Source organism: Drosophila nasuta, chromosome 2R (genome assembly GCF_023558535.2).
Source record: "Drosophila nasuta strain 15112-1781.00 chromosome 2R, ASM2355853v1, whole genome shotgun sequence".
Classification (NCBI taxonomy): domain Eukaryota; kingdom Metazoa; phylum Arthropoda; class Insecta; order Diptera; family Drosophilidae; genus Drosophila; species Drosophila nasuta.
This window is the reverse complement of record NC_083456.1, coordinates 33,224,880-33,248,133: the sequence shown is the minus strand read 5'-3', so window position 1 is coordinate 33,248,133 and position 23,254 is coordinate 33,224,880. Positions and strand designations below refer to the sequence as shown.

At 42.4% G+C, this 23,254-nt stretch overlaps 2 protein-coding genes across 8 annotated transcripts; one reads left to right on the top strand and one right to left on the bottom strand.

The window, feature by feature from the left end:
- The first annotated feature begins 2,584 nt into the window (after positions 1 to 2,584).
- LOC132785947 (uncharacterized) lies at positions 2,585 to 3,713 on the top strand. 2 transcript variants are annotated; one of them, XM_060792283.1, is made up of 3 exons: positions 2,585 to 2,746; positions 2,812 to 3,020; positions 3,088 to 3,201. In XM_060792283.1, the coding sequence occupies exons 1-3, from the start codon at positions 2,644 to 2,646 to the stop codon at positions 3,157 to 3,159; spliced, it is 384 nt and encodes a 127-aa protein (XP_060648266.1). In that variant the 5' UTR covers positions 2,585 to 2,643; the 3' UTR covers positions 3,160 to 3,201. The 2 variants fall into 2 exon arrangements, with proteins under 2 accessions (XP_060648266.1, XP_060648264.1); XM_060792281.1 differs by having other exon boundaries at positions 2,812 to 3,713.
- Positions 3,714 to 10,470: 6,757 nt separating this feature from the next.
- Positions 10,471 to 18,448, bottom strand: LOC132785622 (glutamine--fructose-6-phosphate aminotransferase [isomerizing] 2-like). 6 transcript variants are annotated; one of them, XM_060791803.1, is made up of 10 exons: positions 18,298 to 18,448; positions 15,408 to 15,470; positions 14,520 to 14,717; positions 14,135 to 14,448; positions 13,908 to 14,049; positions 13,596 to 13,622; positions 13,340 to 13,363; positions 12,005 to 12,126; positions 11,093 to 11,932; positions 10,471 to 11,030 (listed from the first exon to the last, which is right to left on the bottom strand). In XM_060791803.1, the coding sequence occupies exons 2-10, from the start codon at positions 15,412 to 15,414 to the stop codon at positions 10,656 to 10,658; spliced, it is 2,049 nt and encodes a 682-aa protein (XP_060647786.1). In that variant the 5' UTR covers positions 15,415 to 15,470; positions 18,298 to 18,448; the 3' UTR covers positions 10,471 to 10,655. The 6 variants fall into 6 exon arrangements, with proteins under 6 accessions (XP_060647786.1, XP_060647783.1, XP_060647784.1 ...); XM_060791800.1 differs by having other exon boundaries at positions 12,005 to 12,162; positions 18,298 to 18,447; XM_060791801.1 differs by lacking the exon at positions 13,340 to 13,363 and having other exon boundaries at positions 12,005 to 12,162.
- Between the last annotated feature and the right edge of the window lie 4,806 nt (positions 18,449 to 23,254).

The following is a 23,254-nucleotide window of genomic DNA, read 5'->3' as shown; positions in this document are numbered from 1 at the left end:
TTCCTTTTTCACAACAGCGCTGTGCGGAAAAAAGGCATGAAATATTCTTAAAAAATACTTCAAGTGCTCCCATTGAAGCAAAGGGGGCAGCGTCAGCTTCAAGCCTTCAGCACTCGCGTTGCAGTCACTCGCACACTTTGGCAACTCTCCTGGCTTTCGGCTGGCAACTGGCAACTGACAACTGGCCCGGCTCAGCTCGAGAATGCTAACAAGGCAATTGAATAGCATTTTTCAATAAGTTGCGAGAGGGCAATAGCTTCAGCTCGGAATCAGTCGAAAGAGGAATACCAAAAGTTGTAAAGGAAACTTTTGAGTTGCGACATTTGGGTAAATTGTAACATCGTTTGGCTTTCGGTCTGTCAACTTTCGAGTAATCGCCTCAAAGTTCTGCACTGATAATCTTTGTTTACCATTCGACCCCCTCCCAAGGATGCTCGGCACCTCAGTGGTCAGTGTCAGTCCACAAAAGAGGTCAATTAGTGCACTGCAAACTACATCATTTATATCATTTCTGCACTGCAAAAGCTGACACTGGACAAATGTTGGATTGAGATGGTAGATTAATATTCAGCAAGGCCATTCATTTGAGTACTTCTGGCCAATTAGAGAGTTGGCTTTGACCTCAACTCGGTTGAAATTGAATGAAATCAAAGCGGACAAATGTGAGCCTAAAGAATCGAAACATTCTTGTATTTTAGCAATGAATGAAGAAGGCTTTTCAGTTTTGACCCTGTACCAAGAGAAAGAGAGAGAGAAGATGAGAGAGAGGGAGAGAGAGAGCAAGCGAGAGAGGCAAGTCCAATAATTTATGCCAAACATTTTTTGATACTCGCCACGCTCCGGCGGGCGTAACCCTTGTTTGAGGTTGAGTAATAAAATGAAATATTTATGCCTTAACATTAAGGGATTTGGTTTTTGCCTCCACACAAACTGCCTATGTCCATGCAAACTCGTACTCGTATATTCTCTATATATATTTGGTATACGGCAGACTGATGTAGACGGGTTCACGGATATATCATGCAGCCACGTAACACTTTGACCTGCCCCGATTCCAGCTCGACTTCGCTTGGTTTAGCTCACAGTCCTCTGCCCAACGTGACCCTTCTATTGGGTGGGTGAGAGGCTGTGTGTGTGTGTGTGTGTGTATTGCGGTTAACATCGGCCATAGCGGCTTATTTATTGCATTCGAGGCGTTAACACGAAAGCATTTTGCGGAAATGGAAACTAAATAGTCGTGGTTAAATTATTAAATGCCCCATCGCGCAGCCTCTGTGGCAACGTAAAGTCCCTGGCATTGACTGTGGCAATGGCAATGGCAATGGGGAAGTAAAGGCAAAGGCTGCAGCCATCGGTTTTTCTTTACGATCCAAAGTGTTGCCTATAAAATTTTACTGCTATAAAGAATCACACACACACATGGGCAAAGTGAGTGAGTTCATGTTTGTTTGCATAAATGAATGCAAACATATAATTCGAGAGTATTCCAGCAAAGAGCAGCCCAATAAATACATTCACATCCATTCGAACATTTGGATCTGTGTACACACACAGTATGTGTATGTAGTACTTATGGCCCGTCGAATAGTTGGCCAAAGTGTTTGGCAATACTTTAAATATTTTATGAGAGAGAGAGAGCGATAGTGACAAAGAGAATGGAGAACGCAGAACAAGAGATTATGATGTAACGATTTATGGGAAGCTCATCGGGATGAGCTCAAATGCAAACATTCAGTTGTCATAAAGTAAAAACAACAACGAGAACGACAACAATTTATTTATGATTTCCATACTGCTCATAAGTTAGTTTGCAAATCTGGCAGCCAAGGGTGGGGCTCGTAAATAAAGTGTAGACTAGCTAAAAGGGAGTACAGATTAGAGAATTGAAGTGTAATTAATTTCAACAATTCTTGCCTTGCTTAGCACAAGCATTAAACATTCTTCGGTGCTAACTTAATTATGATGTATGGAGACAAAGAGTGCAGTTCCCATGTGGTCAACTTGAAAGTCAAGAACACAGATGTGTTTTTAAGTGCCAGCACAAGGTATTTTGGTGCATGCAAAATGTAGTCTCGATTTATTGCTTAGTCAGCACAACTAACCCAATTATAAGAGCTCTTCAGTTCTATCGATGCAAACAGGAAGGCCGAGAACAATAAAACAAAGCTCCAAATGGAAGTTGTGGTGAATACATAGATGCGAATAATGCGACATTCGCATGCTCTGAGTTGTCATATTATTATATTGTTAGTTTATGAGTATTGCGAAGTCATTGAGGGAGATGCCGCCTACCAGGGCCAGTATGCTAGAACTGCCAGTATTCACATCAAACTATTTATATTTGACTGGCACTCGAGTGACGAGAAGCAAATCACACATTGATCATAAACTAACAAAATATAAATATAAATAAAAAACGAAAAACGAAAACCAAAACGAAAACGAAAACCCCAACTGTCCATCTGCCCCTGAGAGCCGCAAGCTGAGAGCAAAGAATTCAGAACAAACTCCGCTCTTCTCAAGTATGAGAGATCGTTGTATAAAAGTGAGCGACAACACGCGGCAGCTGGTCAGTTAATAAAGTGTTCGCGGTTGAGTCTAACGACTAACGAATTATCTAATATATCTGTCATAATTATCAACATGAGGGCGAGTCCGATTCTGGGTTTGTTGATCTGCATTGCGATCATCGTGAATATGGCTGAGGCGAAGCCAATCTTCATAAAGGTTTTTGCGCCAAGTAGCGGTAAAGTCTGGTGTCTGAAAGCGATAAAGAGTTGATCACATTTGATCTGTTTTCCTTTTGTTCAGGCTACTCCTATCAAGCAGCCCCAGCTCCCACACTCTCTCCTGCGGGCTCCCAATTGATCTCGAGTATAATCACTCAGAAGCTGAATCTTCTGGACAGTTTCCTGCGGGCAAAGTCATCTTTCGGCAGCTTTGGCATCACTAAAACCATCAGCTTCTCGGGTCCAACCACCACGACGACGGAGAAGACTGTCACGGAGCAGACCACAGAGGTAAACACTGATTTTATACCAGATGTTAGCTCCAGCACTCAATCTGTGCCCACCACAACAACAACAGAAGACGACCTTAAAACGCCGCAGCCTACAGTACATCCCCTCAAGCCAGTCACAACTACGTCCTCGCCAGTGATTCCCCCCGTGGTGACCAAGAGCACCACGACAACTACTGAGGCTTACAGCGTGGAGACAACAACCTCTGGATACACTTACTCAACGCCATCAACCGATGGATACACCTATGGAACTTCTTCAACCGAGGATCACTCGTTGGTGACTTCAACAGATGGCACACATGGATACTCATACCAGACCCCCACCCGTAACCCCAGTAGCAACACCATCAGCCCTTATTACTTGCCCTCTTCTTAAATCAAATTTACTTTAATTACTAACATATCTGTAGGTAGACAAGTCTAAGCTTTCGAAACTCTAAACTCTGTGAATAATATTGCTGATAATTATTTACTAGTAGAATACACAATTCTTGTTCTATTTCGTTGCTGGAGATCGGTTCGTGTTTTGCGCCTCATGCGGAAGTGAATTGATTCGAGTTCCCGCACATTGCTCCTATCACAATGGATTCTTCTGTCTAGCCAATTAGCATAGAAACCAGTTTTAGTTTCTATTTCGGTTTTAGTTTCAGTTTCAGTTAACCGCAAAAAGATGAAAGATTAACTAAGTAAATACAGACACAAATTGAAACTTATTGAACTTATTGAATTCGATTCGAGTCTTTTGACGCACATTTGTCATTTGGAGTTCAAAGGAAAAATACCCACAATCAGATAGTATTGAAACCGCATATTAACAATTAATAAGTATCTATTGAAATCTCGAAACATATCTACATAACGGAAAAGGTTTCTAGAGCATACACGAGTTCGCTCATAAAAGTTGAAGATGCCTTTATCTCAAGGTTAAAAACCGGCTGAACCACTCGAGACTTAAAGCCACACAATCACCAAAAACACACTTATCATTTTTAATAGAGCGTTTTTTTTTATATTGTGGCTTCTTAATTTAATGCCGGGCATAGAACAAATGCTTTATTAGAATTAGCTTTTTAGGGTTTCGTAACTTTAGTTCGCACAACTCGTTTTGCTGTTGGCTCATCAAACTAGTTTATTAAATACATGTGAGATGTGAGAAATCCATTATGTCCTGTCTGACTGCTTGATTGCCAATCACCTGCAGCTTGATTGTCAAGCAATAAAATCGAAATAAAGAGCAGTAGAAGAGTCGTTCGATTTTATTGGAAGAGTACTTTGTGGCAATCGCAATTGGTTTGTCATTACACTTGGCTATTCTAACATAACTAAGATGGAACAGACACCTCGGGTTAGTGCGCCCATCGATTTTTATTGTGGCGAAATGAACTTCGCAAAAATATGAAGCCATTAGATCGGACACAATGTTGTCTAAGGTTGTTTGTCTGACAGGACACGTGCCGGGTAATTGAGCAGATTTTCGAGTTCAACGGCTCGAGGGGAGCCTAAGAAGTTGATGTGTGCTCTAGGGTGGCAACCTTGAGTGGCGGCGCTCTCAACTGTCCTGCCATAACTTAAAGGAGTTGGGACTCAACAGCTGGACTGTTGATGTGGATGCCACTATGTCCATTAAGGTCGCCATGCAGTCTTCGATTAAATGTGTTTCGCTGTAAGTATTTTATGCCCACTCAATTTACGAGCGCCGTAAACTAACTAGAATTACCGCCTCGCCTCCCCCCGGGGGCATAAATATTTTATGATTTAAAACGAGCCAAGTATAAGGGGAAGAAGCTTTGTCCCTTTTTTTTGCTCTCTCGCTTTTTGGCTGCTGTTTAATGTATTCTCTTGCAAAAACAGTTGAGGTACGTAAGAGTATAAGTTCAGAGGATGCTAAGATCATCTATTTTACTTTTGGAAAGATAAGCGTCATCCTGCATGTTCCTTAAGAGCTCCCCTGATTTATGTTAAAATCCACTTAACGCTAATAAATCTCTTTAATGTTGCTCAGCACCAAAAGGTTTCTTCAAGCAACTCGCATGTTTTCTCCACGTCGCGACGTGTTGTACGAGTACTCGTATTCATTATTCAAAATCCTGTACTCAAATTAATCGCTGGCGGGTTGCCACAGTTACCAGATAGAACACAGCAGAAAGCCATGACAGTAGGCGTCTTTGGTGAAGGATCTTTCCTTGTTGCAAATTCCTGAATTGTTGCGGGTAGAGAACTAGTTTGAAAACGAGCGAGCGCAAACGCCTGTCAAATATTTCTCAATTTTCCCCTTATTGCATTTGCAGCGTTGTATGAAATGAAATTCATAGCGGGTATTGTGGCATCATGTGTCAAAAGTTATTTGTCATCCGCACGGAGTCCTCACCCTCCCTCTGAACTGAACTGAGACAGCAACTCGAAGTTGTAGTGCTTGTTGTAGGTGTTTGCCTCGCATCGTGTATATGCAGATGAGACTGTGGCCAGGCATTGAAGAGAGCTTCGGAATAAAGCTGGGGAAATATTTTCAGTGCTTTCGCCTGTCTGACTGGTGAATTGTAAAATTTTTGAAAAGATATGCAGCAGCACGTAGCCACATAAATATGTTTGCATATGGAGCTGCCGAGGGAGCAGCCTCTGCACCTGCCCACTACCACGCCCACGTCCACATCCACAACCACGGTACGTTCACGTCCACGCCCACACGCAGAGACACATACACGCAAACATGCATTTAGCAGCAAGAATGTATGGGTCTGAGTTCTGAACAGAAGCAAGAGCAAACAAAAACATAAAGGCAAACAAAGACAGCCGCAAGAGAGCAACAACAGTTGAATGACACAAGGCGCCAGCTAATGCCACAAGCAGCAAGAGCAGCACCTCCGAACACAAAGTGGCACCGCACATGATGTTGCGTGGTTCATTAGTTCCACGAAATATTATAGTCAACGTGGCGTATGAGCGACGTTTTTCTTTTATGCAAAAAGGCAACCCATGTCGACATCGACATCGACATCGACATCGCCATCGGCATCTCGATGGTGCAATAGTGTGTCGTATTGGAAACTCATCGGCACATAAGCACAGTTAGATACAGAGATGGAGACATCTTAAGCGGTCGCAGCTGTCGAAAGTACGACCGAAATTTGCACTGGGAATTTGAATTGAATAATATGCTGATGGGGAGGAGCAGAAAGAGTGCTATGAAGCCACTGAAAATACGTAAGAACAGCGGCTGGTACTCGACTATTAGATATGCCTTTTTCATAACAAAAATGCAGATGAATTCAGGACCGACAACCTGTGCGTATACTTAATAAATGCAAGAATGCTCACTCAGGGTATAGAAAGCATGAATATGAATTGATAGAACAAATTTTGTTTTTTCTTTCATTTTGTTTTGTTTTTCTTTGTCCTAGTCGATTTTATTATTGTTGTTATTATGTCTGTTGCTGCTGCTGCTGTGGTTTATGTTGCACGCTGTGCCATCAAAATTTGCTTTGGAATTGCAAATAACCCCAATGTGAGTAGGAGGCAGTAACAAAAGCAGCTGGTACCAACTCCTTCCTCTTATGATAGACAGACGCAGATGCTGACAACTTCTTCTACGTTGGCAAACTCCAACTGAAGCAGTTGCTAGTATCTCATCACAGCTCTAACAGATGCAGTTTCTAGTTATTCTTATTCCACAATTAGACCTCTCACTGTAACAGTTACTAAAAGCTTATTCATCTCTATTAGGCTTCTCTTCAACACGTTGCTCTAACAGATTCAAGTTCAACATTTCCTTCTATGCTGATAGATTCAATCAGAAGCAGTTGCTATTATATTTCTCACTCTAACATCTCTTTTTTCCTTGACTATCTCTTCTCTATATTGAAAGTTGCTAGTTGCACCTTTTCCGTTATTAGACTTCTCGTTCTAACAGAAATATGATCTCCTCTTTTTGCTCCAACAAAAACACTTGCTAGTACTTCGTTATACATTGACAAACTCAGATAGATGCAGTTACTACTGTGACAGACTATTATGCAAGTATAAATTATGCTCTAACAAAAGCAGTTGCTAGTACTCCTACTGTGGTGAACTCAATTTGTGTTGTATTAACATTAAATGGGGGAAACGTACGCTACATGATTCGCTTGAGCCCGTGTTATGCAAAATGAAGAGATCTAAAAACCATTTGCTTACCAAGATGTGCCATGTGGCAACTGTTCATAATCAAATCCGGAGAGGGAGAAAATGGAGCATATTTCAGGTAAGATGCCCGATCTAGTCACCTGGCTTCATTGTTATGTTAGTAATTTCGGTTGCTTTTGCTTTTCTTTTTGTTTGTGCTGAAAATATTGTGTTGTTATGACAAAAGACATAACAATTATCATTTGAATTATATTGGATTGTCTTTGTTTTGGAAACTTTTTAACAAACTGATGCACTTGAATAGCTGTCTCCAGTTTCCAATCCAGCTAAAGTTCTATTTTTGGTGAAACAATAACAATAACAATAACCACAATTCCAGCTAAATCCCCTTGGACATGGAAATCTCCCTTCTGCGTCCCCTGCGTCAGTTTAGAGGCTTCAACAAAAGTCCGCACGCGGCATTGCAAAAGTTATTTCTGAACTAACTTTGCCAACTTTTTGTTGCATATTTAAAACGGGTTTACGCGCGCTCTCCTCGAGCTGAAACAGAGAATGAAATGAGATAACTTTGCAAATATGTATATTCAATTACCTCTATGCCTTCCACTGTTCTTGGCCTTCTGCTCTTCTTCTTTTAATGCTGCCATGCGAGTTTCCACAAAGCATTTGTTATCATCCCCGAGGAACATTCACCTGATAAAGATGCCGAAACCCATTGAAACATTGCACATGCCAAAACAAAACAAAAGTGTGTCCTTGTTCTCCCGCAGGACCTCTCGCTCTCTATCCCTCTCTCTCTCTCTCTCTGCTGTGGCTAGTTGTGGCCTGACAATTACAATTTGGTCAAATGGATTCTCGGCTGCCGTCTTCATCGTCAAAGGGCCCAAATGGAACCTAAAGGCACCGCCCGACATTCCAAAATAAATTGACACCACAGCAACGAGGCGTCAGTGAGTGAGGAAGTCAGAGCGACAAAACGGAAAGTGTCTGGCATTAACGTGGCGCTAAACACACTACGAATACCACAAATCCCCAAGAGTCTAAATAGTCCAGGCTCAGCACCATTCGATATCCATCAATGGCATCAATCTACACGCGTTGCTTCCCGCTCCGCCCCCAGAGCAACTATCAAACATCCAAGTGCCCAACCAATTGCCCCAATCAATTGAGTGCAGAGTGTTGAATGTACACCATAGAGCACAGGGTGTTGGGCGTTGCGTTGAGAGTGCTGAAGCAGAAAGCCAACAAGATATGGAACTGAGAGTTGTGCTTTACGTTGTGAAACGAGGGGGGAGCATCAGTAAGTAATAACAGAAATCCCGACTGTTATCTGGCTAATGGCAATACATCGAAACAGGATACTTAGCAACTAACATGGTTGACATTGCGTATACGTAACGTCTGCCAAGTTTGACTTTTTATGGCAGTGGATGCCATGAGATAATTTATTGAACACAACTGACAACTGACATGTAGTTGGGCTTAGTTTTAATTGCCGCCATTCAACTTTCAACTATCGAGAGTGTGGCAAAACGGATGGAGACGGTGTGAAAAATGTGCGGCAAAGTGGCAATTGGCCATAAACCGGATATGCATTACAGTTTCTAATGAGGCAATTGTAGAAATAAGCTGAACGTGCCACCAGCAATAGCAATGGTAATGCCAACCGGCAACTGGCAACTGGCAAGTGGCTTTGGTAGCGATGAAGTTGAAGGTAAAGCTAATGCTAAAGAGCCAATGCCAAAGGTAGACAGGTTGAGGTTGTCGGTTTGTGGGTTTGTGGGCTTCGGGTTCTAGGAGATGCTCACGACTGTGGCGAGATAAAAGTTTCTTATGTTATTACGTGAACGTGTTTGTATAACAGTTTCACAAGTTTTTGCACGTCGGAAAATGCATAAACATGCTTTCATTTCATTTTCACAGCGAGGCACCACATTAAAGTGAGCCACTTACGAGTGAAAGGTGACTCGACAAGGACTCCCATTCGCATCGAATCTCTTCAACCCGGTGGGGTTATGTGGCTTTGCAACTTTGACTACGCTGACAACTTGTGAAAAAGCGACTAAACTCTTCTTCGGTTCGCATCGAAATCGCATTGCAATCGAAAACCAATTGGCAGATGGTTTAACCAACCACTTTGCAATTGGCAAGTAGTCGAAAGACAGGCAATAAATACAGAGTTATATATACTAGGTATAAATACTTGCACGGCATTTCAATTTCTCCCACATATGCCATTTAATCCGCTGACAGCTTAACTCTTCAGTCGCAAGCTCTCACATCTTGACAGTCCATGGGTTAATTAACCAAACGTGGCATTGTCGACAACAATGGCGGCTGAATCCGCAGATAATATGGAAAGAGATAGCAAGAGAGTGAGAGGCAGTCCATGCGTTTTCTTAACTATAAATAGATCTAAGCGACCCAACTGCGATCCGCGAAAATAAGAGAAGACTGTTCCACTTTCTCGCTTCGCTTTGTCTACCACTTTTCGCGAAAATTCTAGAGGAAAAAAGCAAAAACAATACACTTAGCTAAGCGAGGAGATGCTTCCCGTTTAGTTGCCGCTGCTGCTGTTGATGCCAATGAAAACATCAACCCGAATATGTCTAACGCCTTTTTGGCCACCGGCATCGCCTGGCCGTCGTCCAAGTACGAGTATGAGTCGAGTTTCCGTCAACTCTCTCTCGCTCTTTCTGTTCATCTCTTCCACACGGTTGCCACGCCATTTCCACCCATTTCATTCCACGCCCCGCAGCTCTTAATCTAGATTATGCGCCCTTCGAAAATTCAATGGAAATGGAAAATAATAAGAACACTGCTCAACATGTTCAATTCGGTGAAAGTCATGTGAGCGTATGTGTGTAAGTGTGTGTGTGTCGAGTACCTGGCGATTGCAATAACTGAGAAAGGTGAGGGAAAAGGCCACGAAGGAAAGGATTTTGGCTTAGCGCTGGCCATTTTGATATTTTCCATTTATTCGCGTGTGTTTTGTTTGGATTTGGTAGTTGGAAGCTGGTAGCTGGATGTTGGTTTTCGTTTTGGCTGTGGCTTGAAGACATAACCGTTTACTGCTGATACCACCGCAGTTTCCAATAAAATAAACGCCCTTTGCGTTTGGCCCCAAAGTCCCCACGAAAGACCCCAGCAAAGTCTGAGCTGCCGGCCTCAATCTTTTTATGCTTTTTGTGGCACACATTTTAGGGCATTACATTTTTATGTCATCCAATTTAAAGTTGAATTTAATTAAAGTTTCCCCTGCAGACTTAGTACACACTTGGATTATGCTTTGGCGATTCGCAAAGAGAAATCATTGAAAAGGCGACGCATTTAACAAAACAATGTCAATTTAATTGTATTAAGTAGATTGGATCTTGATGAAAGAGTAATTATAAAATCAAAGTGTATACATGCAAATATGCGAGTTGTGTGTGTGTGTGTGTGTGTGTGAGTGAGCGTGTACGTATGTGTGCATATAGAGATTATCATGGAAAGAGATCCCCCTTGGATGTGGTTACTCCACGGTCACGGACTTAGCCAAGTTACGCGGACAGTCGACGTCACATCCACGCAGCACGGCGATGTGATAGGAGAGGAGCTGCATGGGGATGACGGTTAGGATACCTTGCAGGCAGTCGACGGTGCGGGGAATCTCGAGGTTGCGCGCGGAGAAGGCCTTTGTCTCCTCATCGCCCTCCTCGCAGATGATGATGGGGCAGCCCTTGCGCGAGGTCACCTGCTGCAGGGCATTCATGCACTTCACATAGACCGGATCACGCAGCACGATCATCATCACGGGCATTGAGTCATCCACCAGGGCCAAAGGACCGTGCTTCAGTTCACCGGCCATGATGCCCTCGCTGTGCATATACGTCAACTCCTTGACTTTCTGCAGAAAAAATAAAGTAAAATGAGCAAACTGAATGAATATGGAAAAGAGGAGTGACTTACCAGAGCTCCCTCCAGGCAGGTGGCAAAGTTGTATCCGCGACCCATGATCAGCAGCGACTTGTGCTGATAGAGATCCTTGGCCAGTTCCTGTACCTTCGAGTCCAGCTTGAGAACTTCGCGAATCTGATCACCCAGCTTCGACAGAGCTTGCAGAATCTCAAGGCGACGCTGCTGCAGCGACAAACGATCCTCGGACATGACCAAAGCGAACATTACCAGTGAGATGAACTGTGAAGTGTAGGCTTTAGTGGAGGCCACGCCAATCTCGGGGCCAGCGTTGATGTGGACACCGCAATGGGACTCGCGACAGATGCTGCTGCCCACAGTGTTGGTGATGCCCACGATGAGAGCTCCACGCTGTTTGCAGTAGCGCAGGGCCATCAGAGTGTCGGCTGTCTCGCCGGACTGTGAGATGAAGAAGCAGACATCGTCACGGAAAATGGGCGTGTTGCGATCGAGGAAGTCGGAAGCGAGTTCCACCATCACGGGCAGTTCTGTAAGTTCCTCGAGCAGCTGTCGTGTGGCCACTGCGCTGTGGTATGAGGTGCCGCAGCCAATGAGCATAAGGCGACGGCAGCGCTTGATCTCTGGAATGTAATCCTTAATGCCGCCCAGCACAATGCTGTTGCTATCGAAGCGAACGCGTCCTCGCATTGTATTAACCACGGACTCGGGCTGTTCGAAGATTTCCTTTTGCATGAAGTAGTCGAAGTTGCCCTTCATGATCTGCTGAATCTCCATCTTCAGTGTGGTGATCTCACGTGCGTGTGGATCGTCAAGGCTCTTCTTCAAGCGATGGATGCTTAAAGTGCCGTCGCGGACAGCGGCGACATCGTCATCCTAAAGAAGGAAGAATAATGTAGGATAAATAATGAATTGAAAATGATTTAAGGTGACTTTTAAGTAACTTGCCTCCAAGTAGATGACACGGTTCGTGTGCTCGATGACAGCCGAGGCGTCCGAAGCGAAGAAGTACTCGACCTCCTTCTCCTCCAGCGGCATGAACTCCGAGGTGCTGTCCGAACGGGGCAACACTGGCAATTCACGAGTTTGTCCATGTGGACGTAATTCTGTTAGGTTTGAATTTGTTGTTGCGTTGTTGGCGTTGCATTCGTTCGGTGGCATTTACAGTGTGTGTGTGGCAGTTGCAGTTGCAATGTCGATGGCGATGGCGATGTCGAATTCACCAGCGGAATGAGAACGGAACAAAGGCAGAACGCGTTTGTTGGAGGTGCAAGCGATAGGCAAATATGCATAAATATAAGTATATATGAGAGTATTTGTTTTGTATTATGAGTGTGCATGTGACCCAGAGAAAGAGAGAAAGAGGAAAGAGAATGAAAATCAAAATTGAAATTAAATAGAAAGTCAACATTTTGGCAAACAAAACACATAACAAAACATCGACGAGGCATCTGGCCAAACATTTAGCAGGAAGGCCACAAAGTGGCCACCACCATCACCAGGACATGGGAGGGGAGAGATTGAATAGAGAGGGATACAGAGGAGAGTTAAAGGCAGTAATTTCATTGGAGACGGGTATCTGAATTATGAACAGCAATTTGTAATCGAATTTTACATATCGTATAAACAATATTTTTTTAGAATTTCGAATTTAATTAAGCTTTTTCGAGTGCCAAAACGCGCACTCATTCCACACTCGAATTCCAAACTGCAATTCGAATTGCAACATTCGTAACATTTAAACGGCAAAAACGGGAAAATGCAAATGGATTTAGAATGGAACAAAAGTCAATTATTTCGACTATTTCCGATTGCTGTGGTTATGTAATTAGTGTAAGTATGAGTGTCCAACTAACTAAAAAAAATATAGGTGAATATTATATTAGTATGAGAATTCAATTGCGATAGAAATGAGCGTGTACAATTGTCCATTTAAATCGAAATTGTTTCATTTATGCTTTTAATTGGATTACCGAAAACTTTAAGTAAGAGTTTCCTTAATCAATTCGCATGCATCTTGAATTGATAAAATCAAATAGAGATGAAGAAATTCAATAAAATAAACATTGCCTAAGTCTTTAGCTGTTCAATGTTGTATTTAAAGAAATATATATTTTGATTGCATTTCAAATTGCTCAATTTGATGGAAAATAAACACAGAGCAGATAGATAGAGTGCGATAGATAGAGTGAGAGTATATAGAGGAGGAGGGGGGGTTTGGAATCATAGCTGACCAAAAAAGCAAAATAAGCAAATAATTGAAATATTTAAAATTGTAATTACCTTGGGGCTTGCCGGATTCGGCATCTAGATGAGAGAAAAATACAAACAATGGTAAAGTTATTAGACACAAATTTAGTTTCGGGTTGTTATGTTAGTAAAAGGATTCATCTGAGACCAAGGCCAAAACCAACACCAAGAGCAAAGTAATTATAGGGGAAGTGTAGAGAGAAGAGTTTGAAGATTAGTTTGTAGTAACCGGACACCGCCAGAGGTTGAGTTGGGTTAGTTTAGTTTGAGGCGTAGATTGGTTGACTACCTTGATCGGAGCTCGCCTTCTTGTCGTCTAGGGGGCAGAAGAGGGGTCGCCGAGGGATGCAGAGGGGCGATAGAGTTGAGTTGAGAGTTTCAGAGTGTTGAGAGAGTCAGAGAGTCAGAGTCAGAGTCAGATTCAGATTCAGCAGGGAGCGACAGATGGTTATTTGGAAACGAACACGAATAACATAGACACATAAGAGATGCAAGATACAAGATACAAGATACGAGAGAATAAGTTAACATATTTACATAGAGAAACTGGCACTAGAATTAGAATGAGATTAGACGGGAACAAATTGTCAGCACAACTCACCCTTGCCATAGAGAATGGGAATGTGATCTGTGGCCAGGCGAGTCTTTGTCTTGATGGCCACCAGGAGGGGGGAACTTCTGCGGGATGCGACGCACTCGCCTGGAAAGTGCTTCGACTTGACGGCGATGGCAAAGGCGCCCTCCTACAACACAGAGAGAGATAGAAAAAGATATAAATGTATCTTCGACTCGACTGACTGCCTTCGATTGCCTTTGAACAGCACTCACCACTTGCTGAATGGCCTGCTCAACGAGCTCGCGGAACGAGTAGTTGGGATGTTTCTTCCACAAGTGATGCACCAGCTTGGCAAAGACTTCCGTATCGGTGTCCGACTCGAACTCGTAGCCCTTCTTGGCCAGGAAGGTTTTCACGTCGTTGTAGTTGGTAATGATGCCGTTGTGCACCACCACAAAGCTGTTCGCCTCGTCGGAGCGTTGTGGATGCGAGTTGCGCTCACAGGGCACACCGTGGGTGGCCCAACGAGTGTGTGCGATGCCCACGTGGGTCGCCACGGGTTCACTGTACTCGCCCCCACTAAAATCTGTGTTAGAAGTTGGCATAAGAATCAGTATCAGTATGAGGAAGAATCAATTTGAAAGAGCTGCTGCTTACTCTCGTGAATGGCATCCTCTAGGACCTTGACCTTTCCGGTGCGCTTAACCATCACAATGCTCTTGTTGTCCGGGCCATCAATGGCCACGCCAGTCGAGTCATAGCCACGGTACTCCAGGCGCTTCAGACCCGTCACCAGCAGATCTAACACTTCCTCACGCGTCTTGGGCGTCAGATAGTTGAGGTATGCGAAAATTCCTGCAAAAAAAAAAAATCGTGAGATTAGTGGGAGATTTACTATTGCTCAACACTGCGCAGTATTGGCCAACTGCAGTTCCACATTATAAACTACAATCCAATGATATACAATGTATGTAAAATACACAGATAAACATGCAACAAGCACATTTCGCAACAAGAGCTGAACCCATTGAGCCCCAGCCCCAAATACACGGACCAGTTGCGGCTATGAGGAAATCTGCATCTGGATCGAGAAACGAAACCAGTTTGGGGTTGGGCTCTGTAAGTAAGTGCAGCACTTGGTTGCTGCTTGGCTGTTTGGCTGTTTGGCTGCTTTGTGGCCAACTTAAGTGGCTCAGCTTGACTTCGCTTTAACTTTGCTTTAACTTGGCGTTTGTGGGCGTCGAGTGCAAGTTATTTTTGGAGCGAAAGGCCGTCGACACAATCGACTTTGATTCGATTCGATTCGCGCAAAAGCTGTATATATAAATATCATATTAATTGTGACATTCCTATGCACGTCAATTGAATGTCTAATTGCCAAATTCATAGATAAAAGCTGCCATAAATAATCCCAGATTATGCAAACTTGTTCGGAAAAGCGTTCAATTATCTAATTTAAGAAATGGAATTAGCCAACAATGCGGACACTCAAGAGTGTCAGTCAACTTTGACTTTATTAATCATTTAATTGTTATAATTACTTACCACACATTTTGCGGCTCAGTCAATTTATGCGATTTCGATAAAATTTTCCTCTAGCGAGTTTATCTAAATTGGGGGAAATTGATTTATTATTTATTGTTTATTAAATTAAACGAACATTAACATAGATAACCGTGTGTGATATAAGTGTCGAGCTGGCGAGCTTAAATTCAAAACAAATTCGTTGAACTTGCTGAACTACCGAAAGTGAATGTGTGTGAGCGAATGACTGTGTGTGTGTGGGTGTGTGTGTTTATGTGTTTGTGTGTGCGTATATCAACTCTTATCAAATCTTCCACTCGTCACCGTCTTTTCTTTCCGTTGCGGCTACCGGTCTGCTCTACTCCGCTCTACTCTGCTTTACTTTAGTTCTAGCTCTAGTTCGAGTTCGAGGTCTCTATCCCCGCTGCTCCCCTCTCTCCATTCCCCTCGCCGATCTCGCAAACATGATTTCTCTGTTCTAACTCAAATGGCAATTTCTTGTTTTCAACATTCTTGTTTTGGTATTATTTATTTTTATTGCTATAAACTACCGAAGAGTATATTGAGTTTGTTGAAGACTTTGTGACTTTTTAGTAGTATAGAAAAACTAAGAAGGGTATCTATTACTCGACCTCCACTAGATAGCAGTTCCTTCTTGTTGTTTTTTACAGCTGCTGCGATGCTATTGTTTTCATCTGGTTCTATTCGCTGCGGCAGTGATATGAATGCGTATGTGTCGCCACACGTAACTGGCAACTTCAGGTCCGGGTGTAACACGCACACTCAAGTACTTACACACACTTAACATGTGTGTGGTTGTGTGTGTGTGTTGAATTTATGCATGTAGATTTGAATCGTACGCACAAGTTCGAGTATAATTTCTTTTGAATGGGCGTAACAAATTGGAATTTTTATCATTTAGCACAGAACGTGTTTACTGCCCTCCCATCTGCACCTCCACCTCTCGCTCCTCCTTCACTTATAAGTGGTATCAAAGAGTGCTGTGACATGAGTCAGAGGAGGGACAATTCAGGTGCAACACGTACTTCTTGCATGTCTTTTCACTCTTTTGCCTCTGTTTTGTCATTAGTGAGTGCGACACAAGTCTTCAAAGCTCTCTCCCATCTCTCTCGCTCCTTCTTTTGTTCTTTCAGTAGCCATCATTAATAGTTAACACACCCTTTCCCCCTTTCGTCTGTCTTTCCCCTCACAGTCACGCACATTGGTTGTGGTTAGCATTTTAATTTGCCGGCCGGCCACAAACACAAAAGTCTCTTGAGTTGTTGGCAGCAGTTGAGACAAAACTGTTTGGCCGTAATTAAAACGATTCTTCTGCCGCAGAATTCATTAGTTTCAGTCGTGCTCCACCACAAATTCTAATTGTAAACAAAACAACGAAAGCATTTCACGTAATGAATCAAACGACGCGCTGCAGACACGACTTATCACTCCAAGATAAGAGGCCCGAAACTAGTGTGGAAACACTGTGAATACCTATGAGTGTTCACTCACTTTTGTATGCCCCAAAGTGAGATAACAAAAGGCTATAAATTGCTGCACAATAAATCGATCGGAAAGATCGTAAAATGTGGAGGAGTATTAGCAAAGTAAAAACAAACAATTTATTGACTACCAAGCTCGTTCATTGAGAGTCCGAAAGTGATTACGCATACGCACTGTGGATTGATTACCAATTAACCAGTGATAGTCAAGCATTTGTGTATCAGAGAGTGTATCGCAGTGGAAAAAGTACAAGATTTCCGAATTCTAATCGCTCTTCCCGGGACTCTCAGTTCTTGGAATTATATCTCTAGATTGTTGCCAGTTGCTTATCAGCTCATTAGCAAGAGTGCAAGAGAGCGGGGAGAAAAGAGAGAAAGAGTGAGAAATGGCATTGTATGAGAGTAGTTCTCACAATAAAAATTGACACGTTCAATGCAACAGTTTTGCCTCGGGATCTGCGATCTGGGCTTTTCTGCCCACTTGAGTAAACTTCAACTCTACCAACTCTACAATAGAACACCTACCCCTCCATCCCCCTCACATTTATAGAATAATAATTCGTCAGTGAGGTTTTTGTTTATTCAGTAGGCATGTAAATTGCTGTTGAATTGTTTCATTTCCATAAAGGGTGCCACATACTCGTATCTCTTGCAACGTTTTTATCAGTTTTGTTTAGTAGTGTTATTATTATTATGTGTGCATAATAGTGTGCGTGTATGTGTGTGTGTGTGTGTGTGTTTGGATATATTTGCGGTCTGAAACGGCAAACAGCAAAGAGCCAGCGTGCAAAGAGTGAACAGGTATTTTATATAAGACGAGACAACGAGACAACAACAGAAACAGAAACAAAAACAACACGAACAACCACGAACGAATTTTGACCGCAATTTCGGGTTTTAAAGCCTGTTTTGTTGCCCCGTAACATTTATATGCTGTTTTGTTGCTCTTGCATTGTGTATTATTAAATAATTCAATTAGAGTTTGTTTCGCTGGCAACACGACAACACCCAATCCGCCAACAGCAACAACACCAACAACAACAATAACTTCATCACGCACTCGACGAGCAGTCGACAAACAGATTTCGATTGCGAATTTCAAATGCGCGATGTGTTCCATCAAACACTTTGGCCAATTGGCAGTCTTTCGCCTTCCACAGATAGCGAGAGAGAGTGAGAGAGAGCGGTGGGGAGGATAGAGATGAGGAGTTAACACCCCGCATCGTTGTGTGTGGGCACATTAATTGTTCCAATATTAGCACATCAACACATTCACTTTGGCTTGCAGTTGCTGCTGCAGATTTAACGAAATTGAAAACATCACAACACTGCACTACACAATCGGAGATCTGAGATCGAACACTGTTCTACACGCGCACAGTTCGTGTTTGGCATTTCAATTTTATTACTTGGATCTTGTGTCTCTGCAGTCTCCCGGCTTCACTCGAGATGTCTTTGACTTTGACGTGGTAACTGGTTGCTTCGTATTTGGCTCTGGGGAACTCGCACTCACTGCTGGCCAACTTCGCTGTTAAATTAACACTGAGCTCACTTCGAAAAGCAACGCACACTAAATGCGCTGCTTTTATAGGCCAGCAGCCACGACTGCGACGCCAACGGCGACGGCGACTGCAAAGCCGACGTCGGATCCACAGCACGATCGTTAATGCCAAAGAGCCAACGCCAGAGGCAGAGCCGCAGTCGTAGCCCACAACCGAGTACTCACTTCATACTCATAATCATAACAACAACAACAGCTGGGAGAGCGAAGCTAACGTTGCGCTCCAAGACAGTTAAAGCTTATCGCAAAACATTAAAGAGAGCGATCGCGACAAGTGCTCTTTGCGTTCTACTTAGACGAAAGTCTCTCTACCCAGCACTTGTTACACTGCGCAAAAGCCAGAATAAATACTCGTACATATAATTGGTGGCTCATTTGCACATTATAATAAGTTAATACTTCAGTCAATTCAACAAAGTAAATTATGCAAATGACATTGAAAATGAAATGCACATATTTATGTATTTATTATTAAGTTACGCTGTTATGCAAATGCAAGTGATGCCAATTTCGAGCAGTGTGCTTTAATGTTGCACATGACGAATAATGTTTGCTAAAAGGAATAGAAAACAGAGAGAGAGAGAGAGCGAGCTATGATGAATGAGTGAACATATTCCAGTATTTTCAATATGCAGGTAGGGTTTACATTTTATTCGTGGGTACGAGTATTTTGAATAGGCAAGTGATAATTGACGATTTCGAGTTTAATTAATGTTGACTTGCCTCGCCCCGCCTTGTGGTAATTGCTTGCAATCAGAAAGTGAATTCGGGACTGGAATTATCGGACTCGATTTCTCGTTGAACTCTGGCATTTTGCATGAGGGTCTCTCGCTTCATTTACTTCACTCTACGAGTATATATAGTAATGCAAATTATAAAATTGAAAATTAATAAAAATGCGTGTGCTGCTGAGATAGATTAATTAGCATAATGCATGGAATTCGCGCCTTGTCCAGTGTTTTGCACTTTGCAATATTAAATCAATATGTGTTTTGCATTTTATGCATCACATATCTCATTAAATTGCAATTAATTAATTTGTTGGTATTGTCAAAGACTGCATGTAACACGTTTAACGTATTTTAGTAATGTTGCAACATAAAAGCCAAATTCCTGCCATCTATTTTTATGAAGGGCAAAAATGCGTCAATTGAAAGACAATGTTTTTGCAATTCAAAATTGGCCCTGGAAAAAGAACAACAACATTCTCAACTCAAACTGCATTATGCATAAATCAAATGAAATGCAACGAAAGGTATGAATATTTTATTCAACAGAAATTTGTCCATTTTCCCAGTGTCCATTGCCCAAATGCCAATTGTATTCGGACAGTAGAGAAGGCAACAAGTTATAAACAGATTTAAAGCTCGAGGCAGACTTGTGCCCCGCTGGGGTCTGTAAGTTATGACTGTGAGTGTGTGAGTGCGAGTATTGCCAAATGCCAAACCGGTTCAATATCCAAATTATGCGCTAATACAAATTTATCTCGGATCATTTGTACTGCGCCAGCACCTCTTGCACCACCGGTTTCTTGTGGACGTCAGCAGACTGACGAGTATAAAAATAAATATAAATAAAATACAAAAAGTAATAATCATAAATATTCATGATTTCTTTTTCTAACTTGAACCGCCGGAAGATTATTGCCGCCCTACAACTCTCGACTGACAGTCGAAGTCGACGTCGAAGTCAAAGTCTCTGTTTCAGTCTCTGCTTTTTTTTCGTTTTCATGTTTATAATCAGCGACCTTGACTTCCATTCGAAAGGAAAAGTGATGCCCCAGCTGGCGACTTGGATTAAAAACCTGTCTGTCTGCTGCTGGATAACAGAGATACTTGCTGCTCGTGTTCGGCAGCTTCCAAATCAAGTGTGCTGCCCCATTCTTCTAAGTGGGTATAAATAAATAAGCCCTATTTTGGGGGAGCGAATAACAATGGCAATGATAAAGGAATAAATAATGTCTTATGGGTGGGGGTCTTAGCGACTAGACCTATTCCATTAAAACTGGATAAATTCTTTTGCCTTTTTTCTTTTCCCCTTCCCCTTCCCCTTCCGTGTAACCAGAAAAGCAAACTGCGTTAATGGTAAAAACAAGTTTGTCTCTCTCTCTGACGTCTGCTGACTGTTGTTGGCCAAGTCTTACCAGAAGTGTCGAAGCGGGCCAGCTGACCTTGCTGTCTTGCTGACTTGCTGCAACCGGCAGACTTTCAGACCACTTACTGGCTACACTCTACAGCTCGGTTGCAATTGCAAATTAACCGAGGTTGTTTCCACACACACAAGTAGTCGATATACCCTTTGTGCAAAATTTAATTAGACTGCGCCACGTCAGTTTGTGTCTTGGTTCGATGCGGAAAACACGCCAGATATATACTTAGAGCTGGCAAACTAGTTTAACAATGTTTAACGGGGCGGTGCAACTGCTCTCAACTTCTCAACGGAGCATTTGCAATGGTGAAGTATTCTTATCACAGTATTGATAAGACAATGGAGCGATTGTTTTCCTGTAGAAGCGCAATATTTCATCAGTCAGATGTTTTATTATTATTAATTAGACCAAGCCACATACGTGGCGTTCAGCAATGTGTTCTTGAAACTACTTTAATTTGTTTGCAGCTAATTATTAAATTGTTCTTAAACTGACTGACGAAATACAGAAACTTTATGCTGCAGTTGAGAGACAGTTTTCCATTTCGGCAAAAGTTAAAAATGCGTTACTCTGAATCACACGCTTGACAGTGATTTCCTCTGCAACTTTGCAAATTAAAATTAAATATGAATACCGAGTGAGAAAGTGGTAACGAGAGGGGTAAACATCAACTGGAAAAGCGCTTGTCGGGAAAATCAACGGAGAAAGAAAAATAGCTGGCATTCATCCGATACAAATTGATGCAGTTGAGTGTCGCTCCTTCTTCCCCCCCGCCCCTTGGGGGATCCCCTGGGTTGGCGCCGAGTGCCGAGTACCGAGTCTAGACGCATTTGAGAAATAAACTTCAACTGTGGTGCGCAATAAAAAGTACGCAACTGAATTCAAATCCTAGAACCAAAGCCAAAGCCAAAGCCAAATCCTTATCCAGCTGTGAACTGCTCAAAAGTCGGATGAACTTTCAGCTTTGTCCAAGGATCACGAAACTTTAAGTCAAAACAAATTGTTGTTCAAGCTTCTAGCTGAAGTGAAGTCACTCTTCACTTCCTCTGGCAAAGTGAGCTATTAGTTCAATGCCGCGTTGTTTAAGTGCATTAAATAGTTGAATTGGTAAAGCACACAATAGTTGTTATAAATATTTGTAGTTACCACAAATCTCCCAACAATTTGATGCTACATTTAATTGTTTTGCACAAATTCAAATAATAATTTCAGGAATTAGTTCGAGTTGATTTATGTGATGGAACGCGTGGAGGTCTAAAGCCAGCCAGCCAGTCGACCATCGTGGCAGCCTTTTGTTTATTTTTGATAAAAATTGCACAATAATATAAACAACTGAACTAACTGCAAATTCGCAAACGGCCATTAATTAAATTTATGCACAGCTAACGCCGTCTGGCTGCGGCTCGACACGAACTGAAGCTCAAGGCGGGAGAAGGAAGTGGAGAAGGAAGGGAGAGGGAGAAGGAAGTGCCAACAACACGGCGTGGTTAATGTTGGCGATTGTCGATGCTAGTCGCTGGCTTCGCTGGCTGTAAGAAACTGTGTCCTGAGTCCAAAAAACAAACAGCCAAAATAACCCGCAAAAAGAAGAAAAGCGGAGTAGAGAGAAGTGCAAAAGTATGGAAAACACGAACGGCAAGCAAAATACTCGTATATATAAAGCGAGAAAATATTTCAAATAATTCGCTTGCCTGCGTCTGCTTGGTTTGGGCTGCTTGATGGGTGGTTTGGTTGCTGGTTGCTGGTAGTTGATTGTTATACCCGCTACCCATAGGGTAGAAGGGTATTATAACTTTGTGCCAGCAGGAAATGTATGTAACAGGTAGAAGGAGGCATCTCCGACCCTATAAAGTATATATATTCTTAATCAGCGTCAACAGCCGAGACGATCTAGCCATGTCCATCTGTCCGTCTGTCCGTCCGTCCGTATGAAACACTGGATCTCAGAGACTATAAGAAATAGAGCTATAATTTCGACAGCATTTGTTATGTTTGCACGCAGATCAAGTTTGTTTCAAATTTTTGCCACGCCCACTTCCGCACCCGCAAATCAAAATCGAATAACAAGCGTACTTTTAAAGCTAGAGTTAAGAGTTTTGGTATATACAATAACTACTATAGTAGTTATGATTCCTGGTTGCGATCAGATAAAAATTGTGGAAGTTATTAAAGAAATACTTTTGTATGGGCAAAAACGCCCCAACGGGGTCTTTGTTGCTTTGGCTGACAATCTGGTATATTGTGCCGTTTGTCGATATACCACATATACCATTTGGCATATTTTTAGTATTTTTTAAGTAATTTCGGTATATTTTGAAAATAATACCGCAATATTTTTAAAATGGGTAGCGGGTATCTCACAGTCGAGCACACTCGACTGTAGCTTTCTTACTTGTTGTAGGTTGCCCAGGATGGAAGGAGCTCAAACTGAGGCTGGTGGTGTGACCAAGACGCAGCCGGGCTGCTTGTGGCGGTACCAATTATGGAAGTAAAATTTATTATTTTTTATTGTTGCTGTAAAGTAAATCGAGTGTTTGTACTTGCCGTGTCTGTGTGTATGTGTGTGTGCAAATGTGTGTGTGCATATTTTCTCATGGCAATGCGGCCATTGTGTACTTTGTACACATGACTGCTGTTGCTGTGTTTTGCTGTCGTC

Coding starts and splice junctions, on each gene's coding strand:
- LOC132785947 (XM_060792281.1), top strand. CDS start 2,644: ATGAGGGCGAGTCCGATTCTGGGTTTGTTGATCTGCATTGCGATCATC. Junction 2,747..2,811: donor GGTTTTTGCGCCAAGTAGCG/GTAAAGTCTGGT, acceptor CCTTTTGTTCAG/GCTACTCCTATCAAGCAGCC.
- LOC132785622 (XM_060791800.1), bottom strand. Junction 14,050..14,134: donor AGCAGGCCATTCAGCAAGTG/GTGAGTGCTGTT, acceptor TCTGTGTTGTAG/GAGGGCGCCTTTGCCATCGC. Junction 11,031..11,092: donor CCTGCCTGGAGGGAGCTCTG/GTAAGTCACTCC, acceptor TTTTTTCTGCAG/AAAGTCAAGGAGTTGACGTA.